At 36.4% G+C, this 16,377-nt stretch overlaps 1 protein-coding gene across 5 annotated transcripts in view; it reads left to right on the plus strand.

Annotated features, from left to right (window-relative positions):
- The first annotated feature begins 4,279 nt into the window (after nt 1–4,279).
- Nucleotides 4,280–16,377, plus strand: part of LOC124709616 (tumor susceptibility gene 101 protein) — a 162,724-nt gene continuing 150,626 nt past the window's right edge. For 4 of the 5 annotated variants that reach the window (XM_047240853.1, XM_047240855.1, XM_047240856.1 and 1 more), the window contains exons 1-2: nt 4,295–4,440; nt 4,661–4,742. In XM_047240853.1, the coding sequence (XP_047096809.1) occupies nt 4,698–4,742 (45 nt within the window). In that variant the 5' untranslated portion in view covers nt 4,295–4,440; nt 4,661–4,697. Of the gene's footprint in view, nt 4,441–4,660; nt 4,743–16,377 lie in introns of all 5 variants that reach the window. The other variant, XM_047240854.1, reaches the window with a different exon arrangement.

The following is a 16,377-nucleotide window of genomic DNA, read 5'->3' on the forward strand; positions in this document are numbered from 1 at the left end:
CGGCTTAAGTAATTTATTGCATATTTTGGCTTTAAAAGAAGTTTTCTTTTAAACAGGTTCAAAATTCGATAGTAAACATAAAACTGATATTAAATTTCCAGATACAGAATTATAGCGTTTTAAAGGTAAAATGCATGAAGCTAAAGTAATTATGACATTAATAACACCATGCAATACATCTTGCCACAAATTAATTTTACTATAGATTTCATGTTGGAGTAAAGTATCAATGACGTTAACCCGTAACCAATTATTAACAGATAGAGCACATTAATATGCTGCTGTGAGTTTTCATGATCAGATCTATATTGTAAAAAATTGCTTATAGCTGAAACACTGTTAACCCATGTGGAGGAATATGATTTGCTTTGACCATCTGCAGACAACTAACAAAAGTAACAATAGAGTTTATTTAAAATATTAGAATAACATATCCATTGTCTTGAACTTTTTATACCGTCCTTCCTGGAATATGAGTAATGATAAACTGAAAAACATTGTTTGGTTTCTGAAGCCTTTGGGAACAGTCCTTGTGGTTTAAATGAGCCCTATTTAATAATTATTTTACATCCTCATTCAGTAAGGCTGTCACCAAAATTTCCTCTATCTGAAGAAGATATATTATGATATATCTCAGATTTATTAAGGTATTTGGGATGGGTTTATTCTATTTCCCCAACCTCCAGAAGTGATTGTGTTTCAGATTAATCTAAAAATAAAATGAAGTAAATTAATGTTGAGAATTTTTAGAAATTATTCAAACTGTATGGTTAAGATATTAATTAAACAAATCTTTAATTTTTGAAATTAATTCATAAACCAGGCACTGCAAACCCAGATTCTTTCACGGGCTTCCTTGATGAGGTGGAAAGTTAAAGCAGGCCATATTTTATGGGTTGTTCAGTCTTAACATCACTGCAGCGTGGGGAGTGTAAGGTCCAGAAGGCGGATGAACAACAGTGTGGTGCAAGGAGTGAAACAAATAGGCCTAATTTGTGCCAGTTTATTCAATGCAAGCAAAACTCAAACACACATCACACTCAACACAAATGCACACACATTCACACTCACCCCTCCCCCCCCCCCACACACACACACACAGTCACTCACACTCACACACATACACTATTTTCCTATCATGTTGCATGATTACTGCAGTGGAGATTCAACAAATACAAGTGATATTTTGTGGAAGCCATTTCTTTGTAGGGTCATTGATATTCGTATGTCGTACATTTTTCTGTCAAAGAATATGACATTAAAGTAAGCCAGTTCCGATACTGATATTTAAAAAACATTACTTATTAAACTTATACAGTCCTGATACATGCCTTGAGGCATTGAAAAACTAATACATAATGTGCCGGGCCAACTTGCTCACCCAGCTAGTAATATTAGAAATTCAGCTTAGCAATGAACAAAGCATAAGTGGTACTGCAGCACAGCACAAATGATCACTGCATAGATTGGCTGATGTTTGAAATCAGCATGAAAGCTTCTAAGCATCACGCTCGAGATTCCTTTAGATCGTATGGGGGTTGTCAAAATGTGAATAAAATAGTGGAGTACAGGGCTTAATTTGGGCAGAAACACACTGGAATGGCGTTTCGTCATCTCTGAGGAAAGATTTTTTTGGTCCCGAGGATACCAAGTCTCCACAGAGATTGGAAGTAGTACACTTATTTTAAAACGTAATGTAAAATATAATTCGCTGCTGCACAGACACTGGTGAACATTACAGTGACTGGCTCTGTGTTAGCAATTTGTTTGCAAAAAGCAATGCTCACGAATATAAATTTGCAATAGCTGCAAAAACTGCAGTGTGCATTGACTGGCCTCTCTGTATTTGTGATCTTCCTATTTGCATTCCTCTGTGAGTTTGGTGGATATCGAGAGATATTTCTGTTCAGTCATGTTACACTTCTGTAAAGTGTTACTTATGCACTTATACTGTAGTGTTCCTGTCCTTTTTCGACATAAAATGTGCATTTCTTTTCTTTGGTGAGCTGTTTTTTCATTCTCTACATTTGTGGCAAATGAAAGTTGTAATAAATGCTACGTAAGCATATTGACCTATGATGTTTTCCAAGGCGCATCAGGTTAGAAACAAATGTTTGTAGTTGCTCTAAGACGAAATGAATGGTCTTGGGGAATGTGTAACCAGCATAGTCAACACATCGAACGTATCATCTCGGAATTTATATCGCTGAATCAGACGTTTTCGTCTAACCTATAATCCATAAATTCATCGATCTTACTCTAAAAATTCAATTATCGTCTTTACTTACAACGAATGTTCCATCAAGAGTTCTCCCAAGGAACTTTTGTTTTGTTATTGGAGGTACCAGCTCTCATTTTGTTTTCATTATGTGTGACAAAGCGCAAATATCTCTAAAACATACATGCTGATGATAATCGCGGCTCCCGACCTACAATACGTTAGAAACGAGTCAACAATGGGTAGTTAGCTGTGTAGTTACATGTCTCGCGTTCATTTCGAAAAAAAATACTGTAACGTTGGAATTTTGTGTTAAAATGTAATTTAACTACGCTTGGGACTGATAAACAGTTCGTAATTCGCCAGAACCGAAATTCGCGTTAACCGAAAAAAATATACTATTAGAACTAATGTTTTCCTATAAGGGCCAAATTTTTTTCGCGTTAACCATGAGTTCGTCTTGAGTGATTTCGCGCTAACAAGGTCAAACAGTGATGGCGTACTATATCGGTTAAAATTTTATATTTTATAAAATCCACATTGACTGATTTAGTTTTCATTGCCCTTTCCACACAAGATGTGTTAGCTGGAAGAGATCTCTTCCTGATATAACCTCACTGTTGTAAACAAATTTAATGTATCACCATCCTGTTAATTGTGTATGACAAAAATTTATTTAATTAATACACTCTGAACAAAGTGTGTAGAATTAAACATCCATATACCTAATGTGGGAAAACTTGTGTACATAAAATTATGGAATGTATTTTATGGTTCGTACTGCATCTGTACAAATCTAGTGAACGCGCTGATCGCATGTATTTACCTAGTGCATTTCCGTGACGATGTGTAATGATACTCATAAGTCCTATGTCACACAGCGAGGAACGCTACATTACGTAACCTAAATTATAAATCAGAAGTATTTTTTTCCGTGGAAATAGATACGTTTCTAGTACTTACCATTGAAAACGAAATCACTCATAGAATCTGACTTCTGAAAAAATGAAGAAATGTCGGGCAATTTGTTTATAACTTCCTTCTTCTCCTGTTTATCTCTTCATTTCATAGCTCCACCAGGGTAATTTCTCTTTTTTTCACTCATTTCTTTTACAATTAAACCTATTAACGAACAAATAATCACTAAATTTACAACGTTTGAACATCATAAACTGCGTGCACAGATTGAAATAAACGCGTATAGATTGTTCTCATTCAACTGAATACCGAAATCATTGTTGTCTGCTAAAGTGCGCCGCGGGAAATCTGAGACGTTCATTGTTGCCAACATTTGGCCGCCCGATTAATTAAGTGTTTAGGGCAAGGCCTATGACTTCAGCGTTCACCTTAAGCGAGATTGCGGAAAACATTTTACGAATGGGCGCCGTATCATTGACATGGCTGATGCGGCAGTATTTTAAGGTTAAGAACAATTTAACTTGTATTGATACACTTCTTTTTCTATACTTTATCAATCATAATCAATTAAAAGATCAAAACCAACTGGACCACACTTCTTGTACCTGTTTTCCTTAAGCCAACGCTCATTCACACACTTTATACGACACTGCAGTATTTCTAATATTGGATTTTATTTCTTATTTATTATACATGACTGTGGGAAAAAGCTATAATTTAATGAAACTGAAGCAATCATTTTGACCTACAAGAAAGGCGACTTAGTATATAAAAAAAAAAAAAAAAAAAAAAATGCAATAGCTGCGGAGGACCTAGATCTCTGGTGGGCCACACTTTCTCCTGAAAAAAACTTCTGATTTAGTCAAGTAAACACTTCTCATTCCGGTAATAGTTATATGTGATATAATACAAAGCGGGAGTCTAATGCCGGTAGGTCTGCAATACGAGTCATCCGTGTACAAATGCCAGCAATCCGCGCCACATGCGTAGTCGTGACCCTTCCAAGAATTATATATTTGGCGATAATAAATGAATTGGTTTAAATAAAATAAAATTTTTAAGAAGAATATAGTAATAAACATTTGCAATAAGCGGTTTTCTGACGGGCTCTAGTTGTAATCACACTATGGTATTTCATTATACGGAGAATCTCTGGAATAGTTTCTGTCTCAGAATCATATGGTTGCCTGAGTGTTTAATTAATGACAAGAAAATCTGTGTGTTTTTGTTCGTAAGTGAAACGGCAAAAATAAATAATTATATTTAACCATTAGTGGAAAAAGTCGTGAACGGTAGTGTTACTGGTTAGTATGCTGTGTATATTCATGCTAAATAAAATCTAGTTTGTGTGTTGACATTTCGCTAGAGGAATATCGTGTAATCAACCTGTTTTGTCAACCACAATAAAAGAAATAAAATAAAATAAAGACGGTAGTTCAGTCGCTAGTTTCCTTTTGCGTCAGTATAATCAAGGATTTGTAAAGTATCATTGCGAAGTTCCTTATACGAAACGTATGTTCACAGGATTATAACTTAGTGTGAAGTCACAAAGGAAGCGGAGATGCTTCATTCCGAAGAGGGAAAAATAAAGCAGTATTTGTCGAAGGTAATAAATTTTTTGTTACTTTGCGACTGAAAGTCGTACCTTAAGAAACATAAAACCATCAGCTGTGTATAATGGATGTGACTCAACTGTTTCAATATTTTGTAAATATTTCCCGTGTTGTTAACAATTTGATTTTGTTGTAAATGTTAAGAGTTGTGTAGTGTCTCCACCAGTTCCCATATCTGGGTACATGTTTCATAGTTAACGTACTAGCTTTATTCATATCCACCGTAACTGCTCAGTTAAAATACTAACATAGTTTACTTTCAGAGAAATACTACTTAAACATAAATGAGTGGAAGTTGATAGGATGAAGTTCATAATCCAAATGTTGACTGTGTGACTGCCGTTGGAGAACAGGTGTGAATACTTTCAACAGGACCACAGTATGATAACAAGATTTCTTCATTTCACATATTTGTTTATTTATTTGTTTGTCTGTCAGTTTCTGTGTGCCCTTGCAAGCCAAAGCTGAGTCAGTATATAATTTACAGGCTGCTGATTAGAAAATTTATAAACAAAACTATTAATCACATGAGAAAGAAACAAGCTTATAGAAATAAACAACTCGTTACAGAGAAAAGTTTTTATTTATTTAATATCCATTTTTGAGTATAGAAATGCAATTGATTGTATCATTTAGCTTACATACGTGCATACATCTGTAAAACTATATAGATATTAAGAGAAATATATATTGATATGTGGTAGGCCATTACTGTAACAATATAATTAATTCAAAAACAAACATTGTTTTACATACAACATTAATGAATCAACATTAGTCTTAAAGATCATCTTTCGGACACATTTAAAATTTTAGTGGTGTCTACAATGTATTTTGCTCAAGACAGTTTCATCCAGTGTTACTCTGTGCACTAAGTGTCACATGATGCACATAATGCAAAGAACTTCTCTACAGAATAGAATCAGTGTACCACAAGGAAACCTTTCAACAGAGATTTGAGAACCTTATGTTTATCTGTCTTTTTTCTGTTGTACTTGAAGCCTACTGAAAATGAAACATGCATAGTGAACTCTTTCCTGTACAATGCTTAAGGAAATATTATCCAAGTGCGGCCATTTTTCTATCTTATGTTCACCGAATAAATATTGAAGTTTCTTCTAAATGAATGTTGTAAACAGCAAAATCAAGGGAAGACAGTGTTCGAATTCAAAGACATTCAAACACCAGCCTCACAAAGTTGGCAAACTGACATCATGGATCATTCTGCCCACCATTTTCTGGGGTAAGAAAATTCTTGGTAAGTGCACTGAGTTGCCCCAGAATATATTACCACATGAGATAATAGAGTGAAAGTAAATCGTTTTTATCTGTTTTCCATCTTTCCTCTAGTTGCCAAGAATTCGTGGGGGTATGTACTGTCTGTACAACTAAATGAAGGCAGTTTGTTTATTGCCATATGCGTTTCGCTTCTTTTATTTGGGAAGCATCATCAATGGCCTGAAATACATGTTTCCTTTTATACATACAATAAATGTATTACGTGGTATGAAATGAAATGTCGTGTGGCTAAGGCCCCCCGTCGGGTAGACCGTTCGCCTGGTGCAGGTCTTTCGATTTGACGCCACTTCGGCGACCTGCGCGTCGATGGAGATGAAATGATGATGATTAGGACAACACAACACCCAGTCCCTGAGCGGAGAAAATCTCCGACCCAGCCGGGAATCGAACCCGGAACCTTAGGATTGACATTCCGTCACGCTGACCACTCAGCTACCGGGGCCGGACTATTACGTGGTGGTAGATATAATATGTTGCTATGGTACATTTTGTCATGTTTTTGTCATGCTTTTTAGCTTAGAAGCAACTTTTGTAGCAGAAGTTCCGTATTCCGAACATTACATTCACAATATGGAACTTGTGCTACAGAAGTTGCATCTAACCGAGAAACAAGATAAAAACATGACAAAGTGTAATAGATCAGCATATTATATCTACCACGTAATACATTTATTGTATGTGTAAAAGGAAACATTTATTTCAGGCCACTGATTATGCTTCCCAAATAAAAGAACCGAAACACGTATGGCAATAAACAAACTGCCTTCATTTAGTTGCATAGATGGTACATACCTCCACGAAAGAAAACTATCCTTTGTGGTTGTGTCAGAGTGGAGACTGTCATAATGAAGATAGCAAATATTCTTGTACATAGTACTTCCAAGATAGCTTTCCATCTACCCTCAGATTAAAAATTTAAAATGGTCTTCTTTACCGACTGACACATTGGGATGATTAAATTTCATGTTTACAAGAGTACTGTGTCATAAACTACATGCTTTGCATTTTGTTGTAGTTGAGTGTTAAGCTGTTCTTTGAAAGCTGTCTGCTGATTTTACCACCTAACCTATTATCTACAATATATCATATACATTTTGTTCCACATCTTTCACACTGACACTTGTCAGTTTCTTCTTCTTCTTTCTAGACTAAGCCTGGTCTCTGCAGCCACAGCTTCCTCTCTTCATTTGTCCCCACCACCTCCATCTGTGAAGAACATCCCATCTCAGTAAACATATTTTTAAAAAAGGATGTCCTTGATCTTACCCTCATTTTCTTCTGTATGATCTTGCCCTCAGAAATGTTTTATAAAAGAATATCATATTCGATTAAGTGTCCAGTGGATTTTTCTGTATTTCATGTAGAACCACCTAATTCATTTCCTTATCCCTCCAGCTAGTTCTTGTAATTTTCCTTCACAACTTCATTTTATCATCTTCGATGTGCACAAGATTTCTTGGGCTTTGCCAACTGCCAGGTTTCACATACGTATGTTGGGACAGCTTTCCCAAGCACCAGGTTTCACGTTCGTATGGCGGGACACTCCATACAAAAGTCTTTATGAAGCTTTTCTTAGTGTCGAAGCTGATCTGCTTCTTTAGCAGAAGGTTCTTCTTATTTTGGAAGGCACTCTTTGCCTGTCGTTTTCTTGTCTTGATTTCCTTTTACATCTAGTGTTTCCCTCTGCATTCCTACCGAGATAGGCCTAGTGAAATTTTTTTACTACCTCAAGTTGCTCACAACTTACTCTTGTGTCAGTCTTATTTCAGTCTCCTTTCTTGCCTATGACCATGACTTCTGTCTTCTTTGTATTTGTAGTTTTTGTTATCTCTTTGAGACCTTAAGCATTTTATTTACTTCTTTCTCTGCATCTGCCACTGTTGCAGAGTCACTGGGAAATCTGACACAGTGAATATGTATACCATTAATTTTGATTCCAATCATCTTTTCTTTCGTTGTTTTTAGTGTCTCCTTGATGAACATATCAAACAAATAAGGTGATAGAGGGCACCTTCTGATTTTTGCTCCTTTTTTACTGTCATTAATATCCAGTTCACCAGTTTCCCTTTCATATATACTCGTAATTAGTCATCTGTCTTTCCAGTCATGCCCTACTTTGCTCAGTGCTTTAAGCAATAACTTCAATCAGCCATATCAAATTCTTATTCTAGTTCAGTTAACTGCAGTATATGTTGTTCTGTTTACTTCTAAATTTTTTTTTTTTCAAAATTTGACTTTGTTTCAGATTGCTTCCCTTGATCCTTTCCATGCTGTGAAACAAAATTGATCATTGGCTAAGTTGCAATCTATTTTCTTTGTAAATCTCTCTCTTTATTCACAGTAGTACTTCTGATGCATATGACAGAAGAGCTGGTGTTCAATAATTTATACATTCCTTTGTAATTGTCCTCTTGGATAATGCAGTAATTCTACTGTTTGCAAAATCATTTTGTATGGTACCCTCTTCATCACATTTGTATATATTAACGTGTCATTAGGATGAGAGATTTTTTTTTTGAGTCATATATAGTGGCTGATTGTTGATGTAGGCTGCATCAAGAAAAGTAACAGATCTGTGACATAACCTTGTGGCCGCACCCTACTTAACACTATGCTCATTCAAATTTCTTCCCTATTTGTTGACTTAAAAGACAACCTTCAATTTCCTACTCTCAGTTATGATATGGATTGTGGTTGAGCTTTTTCCCTAATCCCACAATTTGTCAGTTTATGCAAAAGTATTGCATGGTCAACACTGTCTTTACATATCTCTCTCTCTCTCTCTCTCTCTCTCTCTCTCTCTCTCTCTCTCTCTCTTCCCCCCCCCCCTTCTCCCCCTTCCCCCCCCCCCCACTTCATTTGCTGGCAATTGTTCTTTTTATGAGAGTGATGCTGACATCAAGGCATCAGAGTTCCTACAGCCTGGTCTGACTATTCAACTACTACATGATTCCCCCTCCCCCAGATGGGACCAAATCAATGGAGCAAAGATATCTTTTTTTTTTTTTTTTTTAACATCATTTCTATTACCCTCATGGGCGGGGGGGGGGGCTGTATTTTTCCTCTGTTGGCTGATATCTTCAAGTTCTTAACAGGTTTCATGTTCTTAATAAAGGATATCATCATCTACCTGTGGCGATTCAGTTAGTTTTATTTTTCCTCTGTTGGCTGATATCTTCAAGTTTTTGATAGGTTTCATGTTCTTAAGAAAGGATATCCTCATCCACATCTCCTACCCCTGTGGTCATCCAGTTAGTTTGTTGGTTTTTGTTTTGTTGAAGTTTTGTGTTGTTAATGATGTCATCCATTCATCACTCCTTATGGCTCACATATCTGCCATGTAAATGATGTCATTGGTCTGTCAGCTTGGAAACGCATTGTTTATTAATCCTGGAATGTGTGGCCTACTATTATCTCTTTTTGATTCCAATATAAGGTTAAACAGCCAATGTGTTGCACGTTAACATTAGGTGTACATTGACCTGGATTTAGACATTTATTACAGGTGGCTTCATCAGAATGAACAGTTGGTAAATCGTAAAATTACATTGCTAAGAAACAGTAGTCAGAATTTCGAGCAGCTATGCCCAAGTCAAAGGTAAAACAAAACACTGTAGCTTTTGCCACATTTACCCAGCTGGGAACATCATCAGACTGATCTTTTTGATTCATTCTTTGTTTCCATTTTTTCTCCTTAACTCTTCGCAATATGTTTTTCATTCCTTACTTGATCATTGCATCTGATCTGCAACAGTCTCCTATAATAGCACATTTCAGTGGCTTCTGATCATTTCATTTATGTCTTTCCCATTGTTCACATTTTATGGTTATACCACCCTATGCCCAAACATTGCTTTTAATTAAGTTTGTTTGGTCTCAGTTTTTATATTTGTGGGTGTTAACTGTTGTTTCTTTTTATAGAAATCCCCTGTTACTTTGCCTTCTTGCATCTTCATTCTTCATCTGTTCTATTTCCGATGCAGTATAATTCGTCTTCTTCCAGAGTCATGCCCAAGTTGGACACTTAGTCATCCAGCATGCCCATCTGTTGTGCACACTATTGTCTCAGGTTGCTTCTAGCTTAGGTTCATACTGTAATGATCAGCTGGCATATGTTCCATTTCATTAAGCATCTAATTCACTTCCTGTTTACTTTTGGGGACCACTCATATGTTACTAGTGGATCATGAAATTTTTTTCTTCAAGAGTCGTTTATATCTCTCAGTGTCTCATCAATACACAAATTAAATATCAGCTCTGACAATAAGCAACCCAGCCTCACATCTTTTGTGATTTTGGCATTTTTTTTTTTTTTGTAACATTCAGTCAGTGCTGACCACTCCAGTGAGATTTGCATAGAGAAAATGGACTAATGGACTAGCTTGCAGCCGTGAGCTATGTTCTCATTTTCAGTTGAACTAATTTCTTATGTGCAACTATAAATCTCTTGCAAGCATTGTTTCCAATTTCTCGACCCATTTTGAGCCTCCATTACCCAATCACATTATTATTATTATTATTATTATTATTATTTTTAGCAGTTGTTAAAAATACCACTTCAGCTGTAAATTTCTGTTGGAAGCCCATCTTCAGGTGTTGTAGCTGCGCTGTGGACTCCGAATGCCGTGTGTACCAGGTGCGGTGTGCTGCCTATGAGTGCAGAACAGTGACTACCCCACCTAACTTTGTCTGTAAAAAAGATTTCCTGTGCCATATCCTCAAACACCCCCAAACTTCCACTAAACCCAAGAATTAGCCATGAAGGAGCACCTCCTTGTCACACAGAATCATCCATGAAGTGAGGTACAGCCTACACAAGATACTTTCCATCTCTCCTAAAGCGATGTTCCATCACTCACCCAACCTGCACTACATTCTAATCCATCCCTATGCCACTCCCATCCCAACCCCCTGCCACAGGAATCAAATCCCTCCCCTGCACCACCAGCCTCTCTGAACCATGCGAAAGGGTCATATCCTTGCAACATATTGTTTGCTCCCTTACTCGTTCTGGGCTCCATCTCTGGTAGCTCACATTCCCCATATCCTGCACCAGCAGATCCCCCTTTCTCCATGATGTTACCCCCTCCCAGTTCATTCTGCTTTTCAGTGAGTGGCCTCCTGTAATGTCTGAAAAAGTAACAATATGTGTATTATAAACTTAGATTAAATTTATTGCCCTGTATGTAGCCTTAGAATTGATTAGTCACCCATATCGTAATCTATAATTGGATGAAGCATGGTATGTGATAATAAATATTTTGTTTGAATATAATAGAAAGAAACATTCCACGTGGGAAAAAAAAATATGTATAAAACAAAGATGCTGTGACTTACCAAATGAGAAAGCACTGGTAGATAGACACAAAAAAAAACTTGTGTGCGTGTGTTTGTGTGTTTTTTTTATTGTGTCTATTTACCAGCGCTTTCTCATTTGGTAAGTCACAGCATCTTTGTTTTAAATATTTTGTTTGATTTACATATATTATTATTGCAACTTATTTATTTCATGGCCTTCATTGGACCACTTTAGTCGATTATACAAGGGTTTATACATGGAGTAGTTATTATTTAGTAACCCTATTCAGTTCAATAATATTTCAGTAATACGATTCAATAATTGGCCTACAGTGGTTATATAAAGGATTGTTATAATTTATTGCTATATAAAGTTTATGCTCTTCTGTCTGCCCAGAATTTCTTCATTCTTTCAATTTTTTTTTTTTTTTATCACACCACCTATAGTTCTTCTACTGATCTTCATTTGTATTATGTTTATGTTCATTGCCGTACAGTAGGTCATCTACTGTAGTTGGTGTCCTCTTATGTCTTCATTAATTTCTGTAATCCATTTAATGTTGCTCTTAATATTCCACCATTTTTATATTATTATCTTGCAAATTATGTTTTTTACTGTTCACACACACACACACACACACACACACACACACACACACACACACACACACACACACACACACACACACACATTCATTTTCTTTTAAATGCTATTCTGAGCCTGATTGTCTGTGATATTTCTTGTAGCAGTTTAACTTGTTGTCTGGTTTCTTGAACATTGTTGGCCAAGGAGATCAAGATCATCAGCAGATCCCAAGCAGTTTGAACTTGTATAATTTTGTGCTCTTCCAATCCTTTGGATTGTCCTTGTGCCATTCTCTCATTATCTGATCGTCATTAGATGCATTTTCTGTGGTGTTTCTGAAGATATCTGTAATATTGTTTTTGCAGTGTGTACCAGAGACCAGCCCAAACAAATGTAGCTTGTCATGTATTTCATATGACACCCAGTGTTAATGGAATGTGTCAGTTTGTTTCCTGTTACAAACAGAATAGTTTTCAAAGTGGAATTTTATGTGCCTATTCGGTTAAGCGACTCCAAATGAGACAAGTGTGGTATTCATTTTATCGCTAAATTTGACTTTTGGTTTGGTATTGGTTAGAGTAAGTTGTATTAGTTTAATTAGTTTTAGAGAAGTGGTTGTTGTTGTTGTGGTCTTCAGTCCTGAGACTGGTTTGATGCAGCTCTCCATGCTACTCTATCCTGTGCAAGCTTCTTCGTCTCCCAGTACCTACTGCAACCTACATCCTTCTGAATCTGCTTAGTGTATTGATCTCTTGGTCTCCCTCTACGATTTTTACCCTCCACGCTGCCCTCCAATGCTAAATTCGTGATCCCTTGATGCCTCAAAACATGTCCTGCCAACCGATTCCTTTTTCTAGTCAAGTTGTGCCACAAACTTCTCTTCTCCCCAATCCTATTCAATACCTCCTCATTAGTTACGTGATCTACCCACCTTATCTTCAGCATTCTTCTGTAGCACCACATTTCGAAAGCTTCTATTCTCTTCTTGTCCAAACTGGTTATCGTCCATGTTTCACTTCCATACATGGCTACACTCCATACAAATACTTTCCGAAACGACTTCCTGACACTTAAATCTATACTCGATGTTAACAAATTTCTCTTCTTCAGAAACTATTTCCTTGCCATTGCCAGTCTACCTTTTATATCCTCTCTACTTCGACCATCATCAGTTATTTTACTCCCTAAATAGCAAAACTCCTTTACTACTTTAAGTGTCTCATTTCCTAATCTAATCCCCTCAGCATCACCCGACTTAATTTGACTACATTCCATTATCCTCATTTTGCTTTTGTTGATGTTCATCTTATATCCTCCTTTCAAGACACTGTCCATTCCGTTTAACTGCTCTTCCAAGTCCTTTGCTGTCTCTGACAGAATTACAATGTCATCGGCGAACCTCAAAGTTTTTACTTCTTCTCCATGAATTTTAATACCTACTCCGAATTTTTCTTTTGTTTCCTTTACTGCTTGCTCAATATACAGATTGAATAACATCGGGGACAGGCTACAACCCTGTCTCACTCCTTTCCCAACCACTGCTTCCCTTTCATGCCCCTCGACTCTTATAACTGCCATCTGGTTTCTGTACAAATTGCAAATAGCCTTTCGCTCCCCGTATTTTACCCCTGCCACCTTCAGAATTTGAAAGAGAGTATTCCAGTTAATGTTGTCAAAAGCTTTCTCTAAGTCTACAAATGCTAGAAACGTAGGTTTGCCTTTTCTTAATCTTTCTTCTAAGATAAGTCGTAAGGTTAGTATTGCCTCACGTGTTCCAACATTTCTACGGAATCCAAACTGATCTTCCCCGAGGTCCGCTTCTACCAGTTTATCCATTCGTCTGTAAAGAATTCGCGTTAGTATTTTGCAGCTGTGACTTATTAAACTGATAGTTTGGTAATTTTCACATCTGTCAACACCTGCTTTCTTTGGGATTGGAATTATTATATTGTTCTTGAAGTCTGTGGGTATTTCGCCTGTCTCATACATCTTGAGAGAAGTGGTAGCTTTCTTAAAATTTTTAATGCTGAAGGTCTGTTAAGGCAGTCATATGCCATCTTAAAAGTCTGCAAATGTTACTAACAGAGATTTGTTCCATTTTCTGTAGTATGCCATAATTACGTTTAAACTAATGATCTGATCTGCACAGCTTCTCCATGGTCTGACACGTCCCAGATATTCTTCTAAGTCCTACACTAGTTGTTCCATGATTCTTCCATATAAGATTTTGGATAAAATCTTGTATGTGCAGTCTAGCAGAATGGTCCAGCTGTAGTTGTCCAGATTGCTCTTATCTCCTTCCTTGTTTATTAGGTGAATGGTGGCTGTTATCCAATGTTCTGGGAATTGTTCTGTTATCCAAACTTTTGTTAGAGCCATTTGCATGGAGTACTTAATTGCATCACTTGAATGTTTCCACATGGAAAAAAACTTATCTTCTCCAAATGCCTTACAATTATTTTCTAGTTTTTGAAAGTTGGAGGGTCAAATTTGGTGGGTTTAGTTTTTATCAGGATATTTACATTGATTTGTAAGAGTTCTTTACATTTCATAAGTTTATTAAATGCTTTTGCCATGATTTCAGTATTTTCTGTGTTACAGTGTGCCATTCTTCCATCTTCATCCTTTAGTATTAGTGTAGGAGGCTCATGCTGTTGTTTCCCAAAAATTTTGTAGTAGTTTCTGAAATTGGTTTTGTTGTTATTACCTTCTATAAAATTTATTATGTCTTTATGAAGTCCTCTTTTGAGTCTCCTAATGTTTTGAGTGAATCTTTTCCTTTCATTTTGAGGTTGATGGCATTTTTTGTCTTTGAAGCTTTAATCATGACTGGTGTCTTTCTTCATGGAATTTTTTACTTTCTGGTGTTCAAGGGAGATAGATTCTTGGCTTGGTTTTGAGGCTTGGTACCAGTTCTCCTAGATCATCTGTCAAGTGAATGGTGTGTGTTACTTGTTGATATTTGTCATTTTTCATTAGCTGATGTGGGTTGTAGCTCCCATTCGTTTTTATTGATTTTTCCATTCTTTCCCTCTGACATAGCAAATTTGATTTTTATTTTAACTAAGTAGTGGCCTGAGTCTATATCTACATTTCCCAATACTTTTAATGTTGTAAGTTTCCTTATGAAAATTTTTTATGTATATAGACATGGTCTAGATGCCATTCTCCCTTCCTCCAATCTGTGTATTTCCACATTTTAAGCTTAGACTTCTTCTTGAAGTACCAAGTGAGAAGGCACTGTGGTTAGCACACTGGACTTGCATTCAGGAGGACAATAGCTCAAACCTCCAGCCATCCTGATTTAGGTTTTCTGTGATTTCCCTAAATTGCTTCAGGCAAATGCCAGGATGGTTCCTTTGAAAGGGCACAGCTGACTTCATTTCCCATCCTTCCCTAATCCAATGGGACCAAAGACCTCACTGTTTGGTCCCCTGCCCCAAAGCAACCAACCTCTTGAAGTATGTTGATTTAGATAGATGCTGTGCTCTTTGCAGAGTTCTAAGAGCCTTTGGTCATTCTTGTTTGTTATGTTATGTGAGCTTCATTTTCCAATTGTCTTGATATTTTGTTTATTTTCCCAACTAGGCATTGAATTCTCCCAATAAGATTTTCACATTTCTCTTATTTATCTATTCATGGTTTGTTTGATAAGGTCCCAAAATTTTCCTTTGTTTTTGTTAGATACTTTATTCATTTGTAGGAGAATGAAGATTTATTATTGTGTAAGTTTTATTCATTGTTTAAAAGTTACAGGTCTTTGTGGTATTGCTTGACAAGCAGTTACTGAATCTGTTATTTTTATATTTACTTCAAATCCTGTTCCAAATTGGGGCATTCCTTCAATGCCCTTTGCCCTGGTTTCCTTTTATAAACTTGTATCCTTGTGGTTCAAATGGCTCTTCTATTTTGTCTCTCATTTCTTGGAGCTCTCCTATTAAAAAATTTTGTAGATTAGGTTCAAGTTGGACTGTGGTAATTTGCTTGTGAGTTGGTGAGCCAACGAATCCCAGCACAAAAATAAGATTGCCCAAATAGATTTTGATGTGTAGCATAGCCCAAAATACACATTAATCATCACAGTATCCTATTTGTATGTCTTATTTCCAATTTTATTGAAAATTCTGGTGATCTGGTGAAATTCTAGCCTTATGTAACAAAGTACATGCAAATTTCATTTACTAACCATATGAAATTATGAACTAGCATCTCATTCTCTACCTACATCTCTCTCACAATTCACCATGTTGACCTCTCATGATTCATCATGTTGAGCCACTGCCAGTAACAGCACACAATGGAAAAGCCTCTGTGAGCATAAACACACTTTTGCCACTTAGATATTTAAGATGATCTGTAACATGTGACTGTCAGTTCAGGTTTCTATCAATATAGACATCTAAAAATTTAGAATGTTCTGTTACATTTATTGATTTACCCTCATG

This window comes from Schistocerca piceifrons, chromosome 1, assembly GCF_021461385.2.
Source record: "Schistocerca piceifrons isolate TAMUIC-IGC-003096 chromosome 1, iqSchPice1.1, whole genome shotgun sequence".
NCBI classification, from domain to species: domain Eukaryota; kingdom Metazoa; phylum Arthropoda; class Insecta; order Orthoptera; family Acrididae; genus Schistocerca; species Schistocerca piceifrons.